At 38.7% G+C, this 19,263-nt stretch overlaps 1 protein-coding gene across 1 annotated transcript; it reads left to right on the forward strand.

Annotated features, from left to right (window-relative positions):
* Positions 1-14,758: 14,758 nt before the first annotated feature.
* Positions 14,759-17,838, forward strand: LOC121504319 (chymotrypsinogen B-like). The gene is made up of 5 exons (XM_041779032.1): positions 14,759-14,875; positions 15,066-15,195; positions 15,352-15,605; positions 15,696-15,829; positions 17,473-17,838. Exons 2-5 carry the CDS (start codon positions 15,074-15,076, stop codon positions 17,836-17,838), a joined length of 876 nt encoding a protein of 291 aa, XP_041634966.1. The 5' UTR covers positions 14,759-14,875; positions 15,066-15,073.
* The last annotated feature ends 1,425 nt before the right edge of the window (positions 17,839-19,263 follow it).

Genomic DNA, 19,263 nt, shown 5'->3' on the forward strand with positions numbered 1-19,263 from the left:
CAGTCATGAAGGATCATTTATGTAAAGTGTTTCTGGACGCCTAATAAATGTGAATCTCATGTTCAATCTCTGTTTTTTCCTTGTCCAAATATTTTGCTCTAGCTTAAACCAAATGCATTTCTATGATTGCCTACTCACTGTTAACTTTAGCTGTGTATTTTTCCATATTTGCCAACTAGCAGATGGTTTTTAGGACAATTAGCATTGTCAAAGAAAAATGATGAGTGCCAGCTAGGACAGGTGTTGGGGTTTTAATGCTAGATTTTGATTATAAGAAAGATTTTCATAATAATAATTATTAATATAAATTGATATGATTATTAATCAACATTGTCATGACCTGGCTCAGGTGATCACAAAAAAGAAGGGAGACATCACCATGGCAACGTTTTATAAGTCTTGAAACATTTAAATCAAACACTTCTTCAGTTAAACCAAATTAGACCCAACTAAAGCGAATCAAATAATCAAATCAAAAATGTTGAAATCAAGACAAATTTATCTGAATTAAACCAAATCAAATATTTTCACTATGAAGTATGTAAGCCAGTAACGTCAGGAGTGTGTGATTTCCATGGGTGGAGACAATGTGTGTGTAAATGTTGGCTAACATAAACATGACTTAAGTTCAACTTAATCTAACATACCTGAACTAAAGTGTGGTATACCTGTGTGGAGGCCAGGTCAGCGAGAGAATGTGTGACTGCAGGAGCTTAAACAACTTCAGCACACACAAAGCAAAAATCCGTCACAATTAAGATACAAATGATATTCTATAATAAATGTTGATATTTAAATACAAGACCATGGACTTCAAACAGAGAAAAGCTCAGGCTATAGGCCAGCTCAGACTACACAATTTTGGTTTGGTCGTTTATGCAGGCCTCGTCAGACTATGCAACAAAAATGTTGTCCTGTCTTAGCCGACAGATCGGCCATACTACGAGACTGATCTTGACCGTATGCTGACGTCAACCACCACTCTGTCTCTGCAGCTGTCTGTGAGTTCACAGGTCATCGAGTGTCAGCCACTCTTCAACAGAGGCGCTCTGTGTGACTGTAATGTTTTTTCTGTTCATGTCACACTATAAGAGTGTTTGTCGCTCCAGACGCTAAAAATCAGGCCAGAGTTTTGGCAACGGCGACATTGCAGTCGGGCCAAAATCTGTCTGAATATGTAGTCTGAGCAGACCTAAAGGAGTTTTTAAACTCAGCATATCAACTTTACTACACAGAGACCTAGTGGACAGACTTTGATTATAAAGTCATGCTGATGTTCGTGTAAGTGAAGACACTGTGCTGGACATAAATGGACAAAGCAAATCAACAATACATAAGCAGACAATAGGACAACAGCAGCAGCTGAATTAATGTGACATTTCCTACAGCTACTTTTGCACAGATCAAAGCCTCTTACTTGTAATCACTGTGTGGGATTTGAATCTGATGTCCAACTGGTCCAGAACTGAGCAGAGATCAGTCCATTAATGCTCCTTCCACGGTTCCAGCAAGTTAAAAGTCTTGTGACGTCAAGAATCCGCTTTAGTATGAGAGCAGGGCTTGTGCTGTCCTTTTAGCGACAGAGAAGAGTTGTGTGTCCTTCTTGGAATAGTGGTAGGGTTTCTGCAGAACTCTACCCAGAATGACTTCAAAGGGAAGAAGAAAACTCTTTGTACTCCACCAGTTGGTGGCTGACTGCACTACAACACGTTCCAAATTATTATGCAGTTTGGATTCTAGTGTCATAAACATTCAATTTTTTGTTTTTTAATCAAACTCATGGATGGCATTGTGTCTCAGGGCTCTTTGGATCACTGAAATCAATCTCAGACACCTGTGAAAATTACTTAAGAAATTACTCCTTAAGAAGGAAGTTCCACATTATTAAGCAGGCCACAGGTTTCCGCAATATGGGAAAGAAAAAGGATCTCTCTGCTGCTGAAAAGCTTCAAATAGAGTAATGTCTTGGACAAGGTATGAAAAGGTTAGACTTGAACGTGATCATTGTACTGTGAAGAAATTTGTGGCTGATTCAGAGCACGGATGGGTTCGTACAGATAAAGGCATAATAAGGAAGGTTTCTGACTGACAAAGTCATCAGATTAACAGAACAGCTGCTAAAATGCATTACAAAGCAGCAAACAAGTATTTGAAGCTGCTGGTGCCTCTGGAGTCCCACCAACCTCAAGGTGTAGGATCCTCCAGAGGCTTGCAGTTGTGCATAAACATACTATGCAGCCCCTCAACCAATGCTCACAAGCAGAAACGGTTGCAGTGGGCCCAGAAATACATGAAGACTCATTTTCAAACAGTCTTGTTGAGTGATGAGTGCCGTGCAACCCTGGATGGTCCAGATGGAGGAGTAGTGGATGGTTGGTGGATGGCCACCATGTCCCAACAAGGCTGTGACATCAGCAAGGAAGAAACAGAGTCATGTTTTTGGCCGAGATCACCGGGAGAGAGCTGGTAGGCCCCTTAGGGTCCCTGAAGGTGTGAAAATGACCTCTGCAAAGTATATAGAGTTTCTGACTGACCACTTTCTTCCATGGTGCAAAAAGAAGAACCGTGCCTTCTGTAGCAAAACTATCTTCATGCATGACAATGCACCATCTCATGCTGCAAAGAATCCCTCTGTGTCATTGGCTGCTATGGGCATAAAAGGAGAGAGCATGTAACTTTGCCTGTTAAGATGTTTTCATCCTTGCGGCAGACAAGATGGCCGACATACATCCAATTCATACCGGAAGTCTCAACTGGAAGTCTGTACGTCTAAGGTTAGGCTTCGGCATTAAAACCTGAGTGGTTAGGTTCAGGGTAAGGCAGTGGGGAAGGAGATATGTTTGAGATCCAGCACCAAGGGTTGGGTTTAGGCATGAAAAAGACTGACAAACACTGGCAGCTGAGTCCAACACTAAGAAGAAACTTCTTCCGGCATGGATTGGATGTATAGCGACGCCCATGTCGGCCATCTTGACTGCAGTTGGGTCCCTCTCGATATTTTTGATTGAAATATCTTTTGATTTCAGTAAATATGACCTCCTAATGCTGCAAATTCAACACAGACCATTTTCAGTTCTTTAGAACCTATAAAATGTTTTGAAAGTCTATTGTGCATAATCATGTGAAACAGTGCATTTTGAGATATTTTTGAAAAAAAAAAATAGTTATCACTGGGAGGTTTGTTCAGTAAAGTTTGAATTCAGCTCTAATGGCTGATGACTTGAAAATTATACTGACTGTCATTTGCATTGAATAGTAAAATCAGAGAAAAATATCATTTGCATAATAACTTGGAACACAGTGTAGTCATGAGTGCTTGTAACTTTCATTATTTGGCATTACAGGTGCATCATAAAATATGATCAGTATACTTATGTTTCTAATGCATTAAAGGCTTGAAGACAGACCTGTTAATCCTGCTGTTTTTGCCAAGAGCTTCTACGTGTTACTGACATAACATATGCTGAGGTTTATGAAGGGAATGATAGTTATGACTTTAGGTGAGGTGTGACAGTGTGGGATGTGCCAAATATTTACATTCAGATATAAGAAGCTGAGAGGGAGAGAAGAAGGCACACATGAAAAATGGCTCTTGGGAAGTTTTTGTTTGGTGCCGCTCTGATCATCCTTCTCTCATCTGTAGGTAAGGTAGACATTTTGATAAGTATCCTTTTATAAGATGACTTTCTTGGTTTTTGAATTGTTTCAACAGATTTTTTTTTACTTGAATTATCATCATTGGCGGTCCATACTGATTTGCATAATCTTGTAAGTTTGAAAGAAATAGTCGGCAGCTATATCTAAGGATGAGTGAGATTCGGAGGCTAGATGTGTTATGTTGGATCCCTTGGTTGTCGGCGCCAGATTTACAAGTCACTTCAACTTATTCTTAAAGTTTTTGGATAACTGTTCAGATTAGGGTTAGGGTTAGGTTGGGTGGGTTAGGAACATCCTGACTGACAGGAAAACTTAGCACAGGACAACAGGCTGCAACCACTGATCTAAGATTCCACACAAAATGTTCAAGATAAAAACCACAATAAAATAAAATAAAACAAGAATATCCGTCGGCTTACGGTTAGGAACAGCCTGAACCACAGGTAAACTCAGGATTCTTATCCCAAACGTTGGGCCTCTTACTCCAAAAGTAACTAAGCTGACCTGCAAAACCTACATGCAAAACGGACTAATTGCGGACTAAACTGAAAAGCTTGTCCTCCATGAAAACACACTACAGAAACTGTTGGCAGTGTTCATTTCGTCAACTAAAACTAGGACTAAAAATGTGCGTCAACAGCCTTTTTGTCCATGACACAAACTAGACTAAAACTAACAAAAATAGATCTGTGATGACTAAAACTGACAAAAACTAAGTTTAGTTTTTGTCAAGATGACTAAAACTAGACTCAAATGTAGTGAAGTTTTTGTCAGACATTTATATCTGTGATATTTCTCAACTGTGGGTAAATCTGTCAAAAAGAAAAAAATAATGTATATGTAACTATTCTGCCTCTCAGCTGTAGAAAGCAGGGACCTCGGGTTTAGCAGAGTGCAGAGAACACAGCACCATGATTTGGTTCCAGATTATGGCAAGAAAATAAATGCTTGGAGTAAAAGAAGAACTAAAATGTGAGGACTTTTGATGGACTAAAACTAGACTAAAACTAAAAAGGATAGAAATGATTAAAATGTAACTAAAACTAAAAGACATTTCATTTAAAGACTGAAACTAAGACTAAAATTAAAAACAGCTGCCAAAATGAACACTGTTGGCATAGCTACTTCCAGAAGGGCAAATACAGTATGTCACACTGACAAATGTTGTCACTCATGTCCTCATGGAGGTGGTGTCTCACAGTGGTGTTCTTCAACCAGACCCCTCCTGGAATGTGGGCATTAACCAGGAAAGAGAATCAAAGGCTGCTGGTGCTAACACTGCTAACGCTAGCCAAGCTCTCCAAACCAACTTCTGGATGCTGAGGTCTGAAGTCTGTTTGCTGACACAGTGTAATATTGGTTTGCAGAGTGTCCTTTCTTAAGTTTAGACCTGACAACTAAATGCACTTCTAGTTGGATGGGGAATAATTCACCTCATTTTAATACCTTCCACATTTGTTTTTGGCTGCCCATGAAGTAGTTTCCAAGTCCAGAGTGACGTGATCTAATGCTGAAGTACTTTAAACCCTTAGTGACCTCATCAGATGACTCTGCAATGGTTTGTTTCCTTTCTGGTCTTGGCAAATGCTCAATATCTTTGTGCCAAGGACAATGACAAGTGAATTCTTCAAACAGGTGTGTCTTAGTACTTCTATAAGCAACATGCCAGCATGACTGCAAATAGGACAGAAAATCATATTTTCTTTGTGTCTACATGATCAACCTTGTGACAATGGAGAAATACAGGATGTCTTATTGAAACAGACAGGAGCATTTATAAAACATTAAATTAGAGAGACGATTGCTTTTGTCTTCTTATGTCTCCCTTTGGTGTCTTTTATACTCAGATATTCAAGTCCTTGCCTCATTTTGAAAAGTTCTAACATATTTCTCTGTTTTTAATATCAGGGGCTCATGCTGGAGCATGGAGTAAGTATCCAATGTTACAAGTACTTCATGTGTTTTCTGTCATTTCATAATTTTATTAAAAATAGATAAATCAGCAAAAAGTGGTGGTTCTGACTGTCTTATGTTATCTATTAAATTCAAACATCACTGTTGTAAATTCTCCATCTCTTCTCTCCAGAATGTGGCAAGATGCCAAAGTCAGGGTACATGCCCTGGATGGCTGTCATTGCTGTTGATGGGGACCCCTGCTGCTTCGGGTCTCTTATTAGCCCCGACTTTGTGCTGACAGATGGTCACTGTGGATTTGGGTGAGGGACGGTTGAGATATCATTTATTTAACATTTTATACACCATAAATCATCAATCTTAATTGGGCTTTACCTTACAATTTTTGGCAATAGGTTTTTACTGAAACGTCAAATATTTGGTGGTTCCAGATCTCTGAATGTAAAACTGTTAACTTGATCATTTTGTTTTGTTTGAACCCTCAACAGTTTAACATGAACTCTTCTTCTTTTCCTTCCAGACCTGAGAGTAACGTACGGATCTCTCTGGGACACATGGTGACTGCAGATCACGGAGACAACTGCCAAGAGATGAGGAGTGTTGAATACTACAAGTGCAACGAGCCCACAGCCAAGTCACATCTAATCAAGGACGGCATTTGTCTTCTGAAGCTCTCAAGCCCGGTGAAGTTCTCAGAATATGTCTATCCCATCTGCTTACCTGAGAGCTCAGAATGCCCTTTCCCCACCGGGATGCCGAGCTACCTCACGACCGGTACGACTACAGAGAACACAACCAGAGCAACAGATTTGAATGTTTTTGGTACCACAGCTTAAACCTTGCCTTTGACTGGTCCCTGATTAGGAACATCTCCTGGAGACCTGGTGAAAGTGCCGATAGTCGGATACAACCAGTGTAACTGCTCCTACCCTACACTCAACCAGTATCAGATCTGTGCTGGACAGGGATACGGACCACCAAGGCTGAACAGATGTCTGGTAAACAATACTTTGTTGTGTCTTTGTGATATAAATGCTTTGTGATCCTCTGCAAACTTCATTTAAGACTACCCCCCCCCCCCACATACACACACCCCATAATAAATTCCAAAAGGGTTGGGAAGATGTGTCCCTTTATTAAAACCTAAACTCCAAAAAAGTTGGGACACTTTGGAAAATGTAGTCAAAAACAGTAGCATGCAATGATTTGCAAATCTCATAAACCCATGTTTTGTATATAATAGAACGTAAACATATCTGATGTTGAAACCGACAGATTTCATCATTCCATTGAAAATATTATCTAGTTTGGAGTTTGATGGCTGCAGCACATTTCAAAAAAGAAGGGACAGAGCCATGGCTGCCCTAAGTGAGGATAAATGGGATAAAAGGGGGTCCATGGAGGGCAGCAAAATCATGATCCATTGTAAAGTTAAGCTTTGATGAAGGGGTTTCAAGGCTCAAACTCCATTACTTGAAACAGTGGAATCCTTGAAGGTAATATTTAGAATTTGAAAGGGCAGATTAATCTAAACCATATAGAAAGTAAAATGAGACATCAGGATGCCAGAAAATAAAGTCAACGACAACGTGACAATTTAAGTGAAAATTAAAAGATCACAACCTGATTAAAAAATGGACAACAAATGGCAAAAATGTCTTAAAAGTTGCAATAAGTGGCAAAAAAAATCAGGAAAATGGGCTAATATTCACAAAAATGTGTTAAAAGTAGCAAATACCAGTGAAAATAGGTCAAAAATGGGCAAAAAGTTGCAAAAAAGTGACCAAAAATGTTTTTAAAGTGTTAAAAAATTTCACTAAAATGTAAAAAAAAAACAAAAAACATCATGTGACCATGTGACAATATACAGCAAAAATATGTAAATGGGCAATACGTGGCAACAAAAATCAAGGAAATTGTTATAATTTACAAAAACATGTTAAAAGAAGTAAAAACAGGGTGGTGAAAAGATGTGGAGGGAAAGGAGTTGAAAGTTGTATTAAAGTGTCCAAAAATGGGTTAAAAGTAGCGAAATCTGGCAAAAAATGGTTAACAGTGACAACTAGAAAAGCACTCAGAGAGTGCAGACCTCCACCATTAGCCCTATCTCCCAATAGTACAGAATCATTTTAAAAAATCCCTGGATCCAGACGGTGATCCAGATCACTCCCAAAATCTAATCAGTTTTTCCTTATGCCATTTCTGACATTTCCTGAAAATGTAATCAAAATCCGTCCATAACTTTTTTCAGTTATGTTGCTGACAAACTAACTAACAAACCCTGCTGATCACATAACCTCCTTGGCAGAGGTAGTAAGTGGCAAAAATGTGTTAAAAATAGACAAACATGGTGAAAATAGGTTTTTTAATCGACAACAAGAGGTTAAATCTGGCTAAAATTTGGGAAACTAAATCGTTAGTAGCAAAATGTATTACAAGTGGTAATAAGTGGCGGAAAAATTGGGAAAATTGGTTTAAACTCGTAAAAATGTCCTAAAAGTGACAGTAAGTGGTATGAAGTCAGGAAAAATGTTTAAAATTAGCCAAAATTTGGGTTGGGGTGGCAAAAGTTGCAAATAACTGACAAAAAGACGTTAAAGTGACAAAATCTGGTAAGAAATAAGTTAACAGTTACAGTATCTTGCAATCATATGTTGAAAGTGGCAATATGTGGAAACAAAGGGAACTAGAAAAGCACTCGGAGAGTGCAGACCTTCGCCATTAGCCTTATCTCCAAATAGTAAAGGATCCTTTAAAAAATTCCTGAATCCAGACAGTGATCTAGATCACTCCCAAAATCTAATCAGTTTTTCCTTATGCTATTTCTGACATTTCCTGAAAATTTCGTCAAAAAACCGTCTACAACTTTTTGAGTTATGTTGCGAAAAAACAAACTAACAAACGAACTCTGCCGAACACATAATAACAAGAAAGGTCGTTAGTAGCAAATCAGATGTTTGAATGGACGATTCTGTGTAAGCATCTTACCTCAGTAACTTTCATGATTCTCTTGTCCCAGGACAATCTGGGGGCTGGAGTTGTGACCAGAATCGATGGCCTCATGACCCTGGTTGGCGTTGTGAGTGTGGATCAGAGCTGCACCGATCATGGATATCTCAGACCGTTCACTGCCGTGGCCCCGTTCTACAGCTTCATCCAAGGAGTGGCCTGTGACGCCCCACCGGTCTTCATTCCCTTCCACCCCACAGGATTTGACCCTGACACCAACTTTGTCTGTCCAGCACCTGGTCATCCCGAGCCGGGACTACCAGTGGATGGCAAGGAGGGTTTTGAGGATGTTTTTACTGATGGTGTAGCAGGGATGCACTCTTCCCCCTTCATCTTCCTCTGTGTTCTTGTTCTCTCTCTCTTCATTACTCACTGATGAGAGAAAACATGAAAGAGTGAGATGGATCAGCTTCTTAGCCAGGCTGTTTTCTTTACTTGGTGTCATTAGGCATAGGGGGACATAGGGAAATAAAATCACAAACTAAATCACATGTCATATTAGCATCCAAAATCAAGTTAGCCAGAATCCTCCCAGCATCTTCAGCTGCTAGCGTGGGTTGTATCATTTTTAAAATGTTTTGTCTGGTGTCAAATTCAATAATTTTATCGGGATTCATGTAAAATTTTCCACAAAACTTCAAATGTATAATGGCCAATGATTCCTTGGTGAAGGGAGTTGCTGATTACAACAAGTTTTCTGTGGTAACATTAAACTCAGGTTTCCATTTTTCTGAGTGATGTTGAGGCTAACATAAGCTCTATTTCACGCATTCATCAGACATGAAGGATCATTTATGTAATGTGTTTCTGGACGCCTAATAAATGTGAATCTCATGTTCAATCTCTGTGTTTCCTGTTTTTCCAAATATATCACTCTAGCTTAAACCACATGCATTGTTATGATTTTAGCCTTGCCAATTAGCAAACGTTCATCAGACAATTAGCATTGTATGAAAAAATAATCAGTCCCAGCACCGAAAGATTTGGGGGTTTTTACGTTGGATTTCAGTTGTCATAAAAACATTAATAATTACTATTAAACGTATCAATATTAATTAATAAGCGTTTGGGGCACCACCCTGGAACAGGGAACAGCAACCAAAAAGAAGCAAAAGTCAGTCACAGCTACGATACAAATAATATTATTGAACAAATATTGGTATTGTAAAAAATAGAAGATGGTGTACTTTGAACAGAGAAAAGCTCAGACTAAGGAGTCTATAAACTGAAAACAACAACTTCACCACACAGAAACCCAGTGGACAGACTTTGATTATACAGGCACTGTGCTGGACATAAATGGACACAGAAAAGAAAATCAACAGCTCATAAACCGACAATAAGACAACAGCTTCAATAAATGAACATGAAACATTTCCTACAGCTACTACTTTTGCACAGATCAAAGCCTCTTACTTGTAATCACTGTGTGGGATTTAAATCTGATGTCCAACTGGTCCAGAACCGAGCAGAGATCAGTCCATTAATGCTCCTTCCATGGTTCCAGCAAGTTAAAAGTCTTGTGCAACAAGAATCAGCTGGGCTGAGAGCAGGGCTTGTGCTGTCCTTTTAGCGACAGAGAAGAGTTGTGTGTCCTTCTTGGAATACTGGTGGGGTTTCTGCAGAACTCTACCCAGAATGACTTCAAAGGAAAGAAGAAAACTCTTTGTACTCCACCAGTTGGTGGCTGACTGCACTACAACGCATTCTAAATTATTATGCAAATTGGATTTTAGTGTAGTTAACTTTAAATTTTTTGTGTTTTAATGAAACTCATGGATGGCAGTGTGTCTCAAGGCTTTTTGGATCACTGAAATCAACCTCAGACACCTGTGAAAATTAGTTTGCCAGGTGAGCCCAATTAAAGGAAAACTACTTAGGAAGGAAGTTCCACATTATTAAGCAGGCCACAGGTTTCAAACAATATGGGAAAGAAAAAGGATCTCTGCTGCTGAAAAGCCTCAAATAGTGCAATGACTTGTACAAGGTATGAAAACATTAGACCAGAGTTCCTGCTAGACTTTTTTGTCCCAAAATGACCAGCAGTTTTCAAGAATTCCAGCCATTTAGAACAACTACTGGACATTTGCTTTAACATAATTTGCTGCATTAACAGCAGCAAAATGCATAAATCTGAAATTCTGTGATACACCGATGCATACAAATCTGTGCTAAATGAGACTGAGGACACATTTTTATTTCCAGACCTGACCCAAAAATGAGACAATAGAAACCAAGCTGACAGTAAACCTGAGTAATTATTACCCTGTTATTACAGACTGGTAGACATGTACACATGATTAGACCCTGGAATTGACTGCACAAAGACTCTCTCTGATTTTTCTTTGTGTAAGTGGTTTAAAGTATTGAAATGAAAGCCTTTAACACGCAATCAGTTACCCAATATACGCCCATGTTAAACTCATAAACAACAACAATTAGCTTCACATCAGCACCATTAGCCTGTTAGCACATTGGCCGCTACCATAACATAGCAGCTTACAACAGCCAAATACCATCCTCCACTGACAATAACGAAGCATTCAAACACATAAAAAAAGTGGTCTGTTAACTGGACACTGTGTTAGAACTCAACATTTCAAACGAAAAATTTGTCTTACCGTCAGTCGTCTAATATCAGTCCTCATGATGATATAACTGTAACCTGCTAAAGCTGGAAATCCAACCATCCTGGTTTATTTGGACTAGTCCCGAAAAGTTAAAAGCACCACAGCAGATAGTCCGGTCCAGTCCTCCTCTCATTCATGGCAAATCTAAGACTATTTCTGCTAATTGGCCAGGACATCCCGAGCCTCAACAACCAGCTACCAGGAAACGAGATGGAGCCCTTGTTATCAGCTCCAAGTGGTCCATGCCGTTCTGCACCATGCGATGCAGAGTTGACTACAATCCAACTTTTTATGAGGATTGGTCATAGGTAGATTTATCAAAGTCGACTACAAGTCTGCTCTGCGTAGGCCTCTCTCTCTCTCTCTGCTGCTGCATCGGTGTTTCAGCCACTCAGCTATACAGTTCCCTTTGTTTCAGCCTCTTCATGTCAATCCCTCCATACCACTGATGATATTAAGCCTTTGGTTAACCAGGAAAACCTCACTTAGATTAAAATTCTGCTTTCAGAGAATGTTCTGGTCAAACTTTCCCTGCATAGTCTCGAGCAGTGCTGGGCACGCTCAGAGATAGGCTTGGTTTGATGTCATTTGTGTCATCTTGCATGCATACGCAACTTAATTAGCCATGTGCTTGCTGTCTGAGGAGATAAACAACCCCAGCACTGCAGGACAGTAGGTGTAGTAAGATTAGGCAACTTTGAGTTTATATTAAAGGAAATGTAAAACAGTGCATTTTGAGTTTTTTATTTTTGAAAAAAAAAAAACAGTTATCATTGGGAGGTTTGTTCAATAAAATTTGAATTCAGCTCTAACGGTTGATGACTTGAAAATTATACTGATTGTCATTTGCTTCGAATATTTAGTAAAATAAAAAAATATATCATTTGAATAATTACTTGGAACGCGGTGTAGTTATGAGTGTTTATAACTTTCATTATTTGGCATTACAGGTGTATTGTGAAGCATTATCGGTATACTTATGTTTCTACTGCATTAAAGACATGAAGACAGACCTGTTAATCCTGCTGTTTTGCTAAGAGCTTCTACGTGTTACTGACATAACCTATGCTGAGGTTTATGAAGGGAATGATAGTTATGACTTTAGATGAGGTGTGACAGTGTGGGATGTGCCAAATATTTACATTCAGATATAAGAAGCTGAGAGAGAGAGAAGAAGGCACACATGAAAAATGGCTCTTGGGAAGTTTTTGATTGGTGCCGCTCTGATCATCCTTCTCTCATTTGAAGGTAAGGTAGACATTTTGATAAGTAACCTTTTATAAGATGACTTTCTTGGTTTTTGAATTTTTTCAACAGATTTTTTTAAACTTGAATCATCATCACTGGCAGTCCATACTGATTTGCGTTATCTTGTAAGTTTTAAAGAAATAGTTGGGTTAGGCTGGGTGGGTTAGGAACAGCCTGACTGACAGTAAAACTTACCACAGGAAAACAGGCTGCAGACCACTGATCTAAGGCCTGGTCCACACGGAAACAAATTCAGGTGTATACGCCAAAGTTTTTTGTCGTATCAGCATTTCATCCACACAGAAACGATGTTTCGGGTGGCTGTAAACGATACTTTTTGGAAACCCAAAGTGCATAAATCCATAAACGACTACCGTTTCGTGTCCGTGTGGACGGCTATCCGTATCTTTCTTGAAATGATTACATCACACAGTGTAGCTCTCTTAAGGCACCTCCGCAGGTTCAACCAAAACAATAATGCCAGATTACAGGGTTGTGTTCGTGCTGCAGAAGCTACTGAGCTTGTTGTGGCTTTAACAGCAACATCTGACGCTCCTTTACCACCACTGCGAAACGCATACACCATATGTTCTTAAATCCAATGTGGAGTACAACCAGAAGGGCAACGAGGAGAAAGTTTGTGTCACTTTTCTGTGATCTTCTTCTTCTCCTTTTGTGCATTTCCATGGCAGTGTTACAGCGCCACATATAGGCTTGGCATATGCACTACAGCATTTTCAGTCATTTCAGTGGTTCAGTGTTTACGCGGATATTTCGTGAAATGATTCCATCTTTACGGAAAACTTTTTCAAAACAAAACAGCAATATATCATTTTCATCTCCTTGTGGACAGGGCCTAAAATTCCACACAAAATGTTCAAGATAAAAACAACAATAAAATAAACAAAATAAAATAAGAATATCCTTCGGGTGAGGGTAAGGGTAAAGGTTAGGGTTAGGAACAGCCTGAACCACAGGTAAACTCAGGATTCTCATCCCAATCATTGGGCCTCTTACTCCAAAAGTAACTAACCTGACCCACAAAACCTAAATGCAAAACAGACTAAGTGCGGACTAAACTGAAAAAGTTTGTCCTCTATGAAAACACACTACAGAAACTGTTGACATAGTGTTAATTTTGTCAACTAAAACTCGGACTAAAAACCTTTTTAACCATGACAAACCTAGACTAAAACTAACAAAAATAGATCTGTGATGACTAAAACTGACAAAAGCTAAGTTTAGTTTTCATCAAGATGACTAAAACTAGACTAAAATTTAATGAAGTTTTCATTGGACATTTATATCCGTGATATTTCTCCACTGTAGGTAAATCTGTCAAAAAAACAATGCATCTGTAGCTATTCTGCCTCTCAGCTGTAGAAAGCAGGGACCCCGGGTTTAGCAGGGTGCAGAGTAGTACACACAGTACCATGACTTGGTACCAGATTATGGCAAGAAAAAAAAAGTAAAACTAAAATGTGAGGACTTTTTATGTACTAAAACTAGACTTAAATATTTTGAGTTTTCGTCGACTAAAACTAGACTAAAACTAAAAAGGATAGAAATGACTAAAATGTGACTGAAACTAAAAGACATTTCATTTAAAGACTGAAACTAAGACTAAAATTACAAATTGCTGGCATAGCTACTTCCAGTATGTCAGACTGACACGTGTTGTCACCTCTGTCCTCATGGAGGTGGTGTCTCACAGTGGTGTTCTTCAGGCAGACTGCTCTTGGAATGTGGACATTAGCCAGGAATAAGGGTCGGAGGCTGCTGGTGCTAGTGCTGCTGATGCCAGCTAAAGTCTTTAATTTTGCTATGTTATGGTCTTAAATTCTTTGTTTACTGATACAGGGTAAAGCTGGTTTACAGACTGTCTTTTCCTAACTTTAGACTAGACAGCTAAATGAGAAAAAATTAACTTCTGTTAAAAACCATCAGATTTCTACTGTAAAGTAGTTCCAAAGTCCAAAAGGCTGAAAAACATTTAGAAACAAACCAGTAAAGAGTGACCTGATTAAAGGTTAAAGAATTTGAACTTATTTACACCCAGTCATCTTATTAGAAAGGACTCCTGTGGTATGTTTGCTTTGTGTTCTTGGCAAATACTCGATATCTTTGCGCCAAGGACAATGACTAGTGACGTCTTCATGCAGGTGTGTCTTAGTACCTGTACAAGCAACATTCCAGTATGACTGCAAAGGGAGAGAAGCTGAGAATTGTGTTTGTTACATGATCAACCATGTGACGTTTGGAACAAACTGGGGCATTTATAGAAGTTTAGAAGAGTAAAAGAAGATTTTGTTGTCTACTTAGGTCTTTCTTCTTTATTCTAAGTGTTTAGAAATGTAAGTGGTTGCCTAACATATTTCTCTCTGTTGTAATCTCAGGGGGCCGTGCACAACCGTGGCGTAAGTATCCACTGTTAGAAGTACCTCACATTTTTCTCCTTTATTCCACATTTATTTAAGATAGATAAACTAGTTAAAAGTGATGGTTCTTACTTTCTTCTGTTGTCCTTTAATTCAAAATTGAATAAATTCAGAGGTTTCCCTAACATAACAATGACTATGTTGTAAATTCTCCATCTTTTCTCTCCAGAATGCGGCATGATGACAAAGTCAGGGTACATGCCCTGGCTGGCTGTCATTGCTGTTGATGGGGACCCCTGCTGCTTCGGGTCTCTTATTAGCCCCGACTTTGTGCTGACAGACGGACACTGTGGATTTGGGTGAGGGACAGCTTAAATATCATTTATTCAACATTTTATACATCATAAATCATCAATCTTAATTGGGATTCCACTTACTATTTTTGTTGATGATATGATTTTGTTTTGTTTGAACCCTCAACATTTTAACTTGAACTCTTCTTCTTTTCCTTCCAGACCTGAGAGTAATGTACGGATCTCTCTGGGACACATGGTGACTGCAGATCACGGAGACAACTGCCAAGAGATGAGGAGTGTTGAATACTACAAGTGCAACGAGCCCACAGCCAAGTCACATCTAACCAAGGACGGCATTTGTCTTCTGAAGCTCTCAAGCCCGGTGAAGTTCTCAGAATATGTCTCTCCCATCTGCTTACCTGAGAGCTCAGAATGCCCTTTCCCCACCGGGATGCCGAGCTACCTCACGACCGGTACGACTACAGAGAACACAACCAGAGCAACAGATTTGAATGTTTTTGGTACCACAGCTTAAACCTTGCCTTTGACTGGTCCCTGATTAGGAACATCTCCTGGAGACCTGGTGAAAGTGCCGATAGTCGGATACAACCAGTGTAAATGCTCCTACCCTACACTCAACCAGTATCAGATCTGTGCTGGACAGGGATATGGACCACCAAGGCTGAACAGATGTCTGGTAAACACTACTTTTTTGTGTCTCTGTGATGTAAATGCCTTGTGATCCTCTGCAAACTTCATTTAAGACCCCACCCCCAAATAATAAATTCTAAAAGAGTTGGGAAGGTATGTCCCTTAATTAAAACCTAAACTCCAAAAAAGTTGGGACACTTTGGAAAATGTAGACAAAAACAGTAGCATGCAATGATTTGCAATCTCATAAACCCATGTTTTGAATACAACAGAACGTAAACAACGTATCTGATGTTGAAACTGATAGTTTCATCATTTCATTGAAAATATTATCTGGTTTGGAGTTTGATGGCTGCAGAACATCTCAAAAAAGAAGGGACAGAGCCATGGCTGCCCTAAGTGAGGATAAATGGGATAAAAGGGGGTCCATGGAGGGCAGCAAAATCATGATCCATTGTAAAGTTAAGCTTTGATGAAGGGGTTTCAAGGCTCAAACTCCATTACTTGAAACAGTGGAATCCTTGAAGGTAATATTTAGAATTTGGAAGGGCAGATTAATCTAAACCATATAGAAAGTAAAATGAGACATCAGGATGCCAGAAAATAAAGTCAATGACAATGTGACAATTTAAGTGAAAACTAAAAGACCACAACCTGTTTAAAAAATGGACAAGTGACAAAAATGTCTTAAAAGTTGCAATAAGTGGCAAAAAAAGTCAGGAAAATGGGATAATATTCATAAAAGTGTGTTAAAAGTAGCAAATACCAGTGAAAAGTGAAAAGTAATGAAAAATGTAGCAAAAATGTGTTAAAAATGTAAAACAAAAAACCTTCACAGACTATATACAGAAAAAAATGTGTAAAAGGGCAATAAGTGGCAAAAAAAAAAAGACAGGAAAACGGTCAATAATGGCAAAACATTAAAAAAGCAAAACACAAGGTGGATGTGGCAAGAAATGGACAGAAATGGATTAAAAGTTTTATTAAAGCATCCAAAAATGGGTTAAAAGTAGCAAAATCTGGAAAAAGATTTGTTAACAGTGACAATGAGTGGCAAAAATGTGTTAAAAGTAGAAAAACATGGTGAAAATAGGTTGTTTAATGGACAACAGGTTGCAACAAATGACTAAAGAGGTTGAAGTGGCAAAATCAAAGAATTCTGAATATAGGTCAATAGCTGGCAAAAAGTAGCAAAAAATTGACCAAATCTTTTTTTAAAGTGACAAACATGGCAAAAATGAGTTAAAATTGTTAAAAAAAAAAAAAAAAAAAAAAACCTTGGTGTGACCATATACAGCAAAAATGCAATAAGAGGCACAAAAAATCAGGAAAATGGTTAAAATTGGCAAAAACATATTAGAAGAAGCAAAAACAAGGTGGTTATGGCAATAAGTGGACAGAAAGGGGTTAAATGTTGTATTAAAGCATCCAAAAATGGGTTAAAAGTAGCAAAAATTGGCAAAAGTTTGGGTTAACAGTGACAGTAAATGGCAAAAATGTGTTAAAATTACAAAAACATTGTGAAAATGGATTTTTAATGGACAAACTGGCAAACAGTGATCATTAGTGGTAAAAATGTATTTAAAGTGGTAATGAATGGTTAAGAAAAGTCTCAAATTGGTTTGAACTAGTAAAAATGTGGTATAAAATTTTCCTACCTCAGTAACTTTAATGATTCTCTTGTCCCAGGACAATCTGGGGGCTGGAGTTGTGACCAGAATCGATGGTAGGATGACCCTGGTTGGTGTTGTGAATGTGGATCAGAGCTGCACCGATCATGGATATCTCAGACCGTTCACTTCCGTGGCCCCGTTCTACAGCTTCATCCAAGGAGTGGCCTGTGACGTCCCACCGGTCTTCATTCCCTTCCACCCCACAGGATTTGACCCTGACACCAACTTCGTCTGTCCAGCACCTGGTCATCCCGAGCCGGGAGTACCAGTGGATGACAAGGAGGGTTTTGAGGATGTTTTTACTGATGGTGTAGCAGGGATGCACTCTTCCCCCTTCATCTTCCTTTGTGTTCTTGTTCTCTCTCTCTTCATTACTCACTGATGAGAGAAATCATCAAAGAGTGAGATGGATCAGCTTCTTAGCCAGGCTGTTTTCTTTACTTGCTGTCATTAAGCATAGGGGGACATAGGGAAATAAATGACATATTATCATCCCAGATCAAGATAGCCAGAATTCTCCCAGATTGGGTTGAATTATTTTTGAAATGTTTGCTGTTTTGTGAAATGTTTGTTTGTCCTTTGGTTGGGTTGCATGCAAAATGTCTCATAAATCTTACTGTGCCTCATATCCAGTGATTCTTGGTGAAGGGAACTGATGATAACAGTTTTCAGTGATGATTTCAAAGGGGTTTTTTTCTTGTCTTTAGGGGATAGTAAAATCATAAACCCAAATCAATTTTACTGATTGATGTTGAGGCCAACATAAGCTCTATTTTACACATTCATCTGACATGAAGGCTCATTTATTTGAGGTGTTTCTGGCTGCCTAATAAATCTGAATCTCATGTTCAATCTGTGTTTATTTGGTTCATTCGTTTGAAGGTCTTTGCACACCGAGTCTGTTATTTTTGGATGGTTGTTTTTATCTGTAATCCATTATTATAAAAAATATTGTTAAAATTTGTTAAATTCTAAAATAAATGGACTAATTAAGTGAGATTTTTACTTCGATGTAAGGAAAATATACAAAAGCTACCTAAAATGTAAATTTGAACATGATGATCTGAGCAACATCGTATGTTTCCACCACCTCTAGAGAAGTTGAGGGTCCTCGGTTCATGGCAATGTTATTTTGGGGGTCACTGGCTGAAAAGTTTGGGAACCTCTGATCTAATTAACTTGGACTGATGCGAAACAACACGAAAAAGTTGAACCTCTTTGGAAAAAAGATGGACGAAAGTTTCAGCTTCAGTGTGCAAACAAGATCAGCCTAACTTGAGATTGGTTTTCTTTTTTTCAAAAAAATTACGTACGAAAAATTCAGATGAAGAATAGAGCCAGTATGCAACTGCTCTTTTAAGGCTAACTCGGAGAAACTGACCCCCACAAAAAAAAAAAAAAAACTTTTAAATGGCTTTTAAGGAACTTAAAACACTGCCATCAGAAATTAATAATTGTAGGTCACATCAATAAACTTGTTTTTCATACATAAGATAGGTCAAAAGGCCCAAGAAGTATTGGAAAAGGGTTAAAAAGTGGCAAACTGATTTAAAGGGGATGAAATCAGCAGAGATAGGGGGTTTAATCAAGAAAAAATGTTTAAATTGGCACAAATGGTTAAAAGTGGCGGGGATAGGCAGAAAAAAGTGGTGAAAAGGGGTCAAAAATGGTTGGAAACAGGAGAAACAGGCAGAAGTGGTAAAGGAGGGTTGTAAGTTTGCAAAAATGTTCAAAACTGGCAAAAATGATTAGAAGTGGTAGGAATAGTCAGGAAAAAGTGGTGAAAAGGGGTTAAAAGGGGTCAAAA

The sequence above is a fragment of the Cheilinus undulatus genome, linkage group 22 (genome assembly GCF_018320785.1).
Source record: "Cheilinus undulatus linkage group 22, ASM1832078v1, whole genome shotgun sequence".
Lineage (NCBI taxonomy): Eukaryota > Metazoa > Chordata > Actinopteri > Labriformes > Labridae > Cheilinus > Cheilinus undulatus.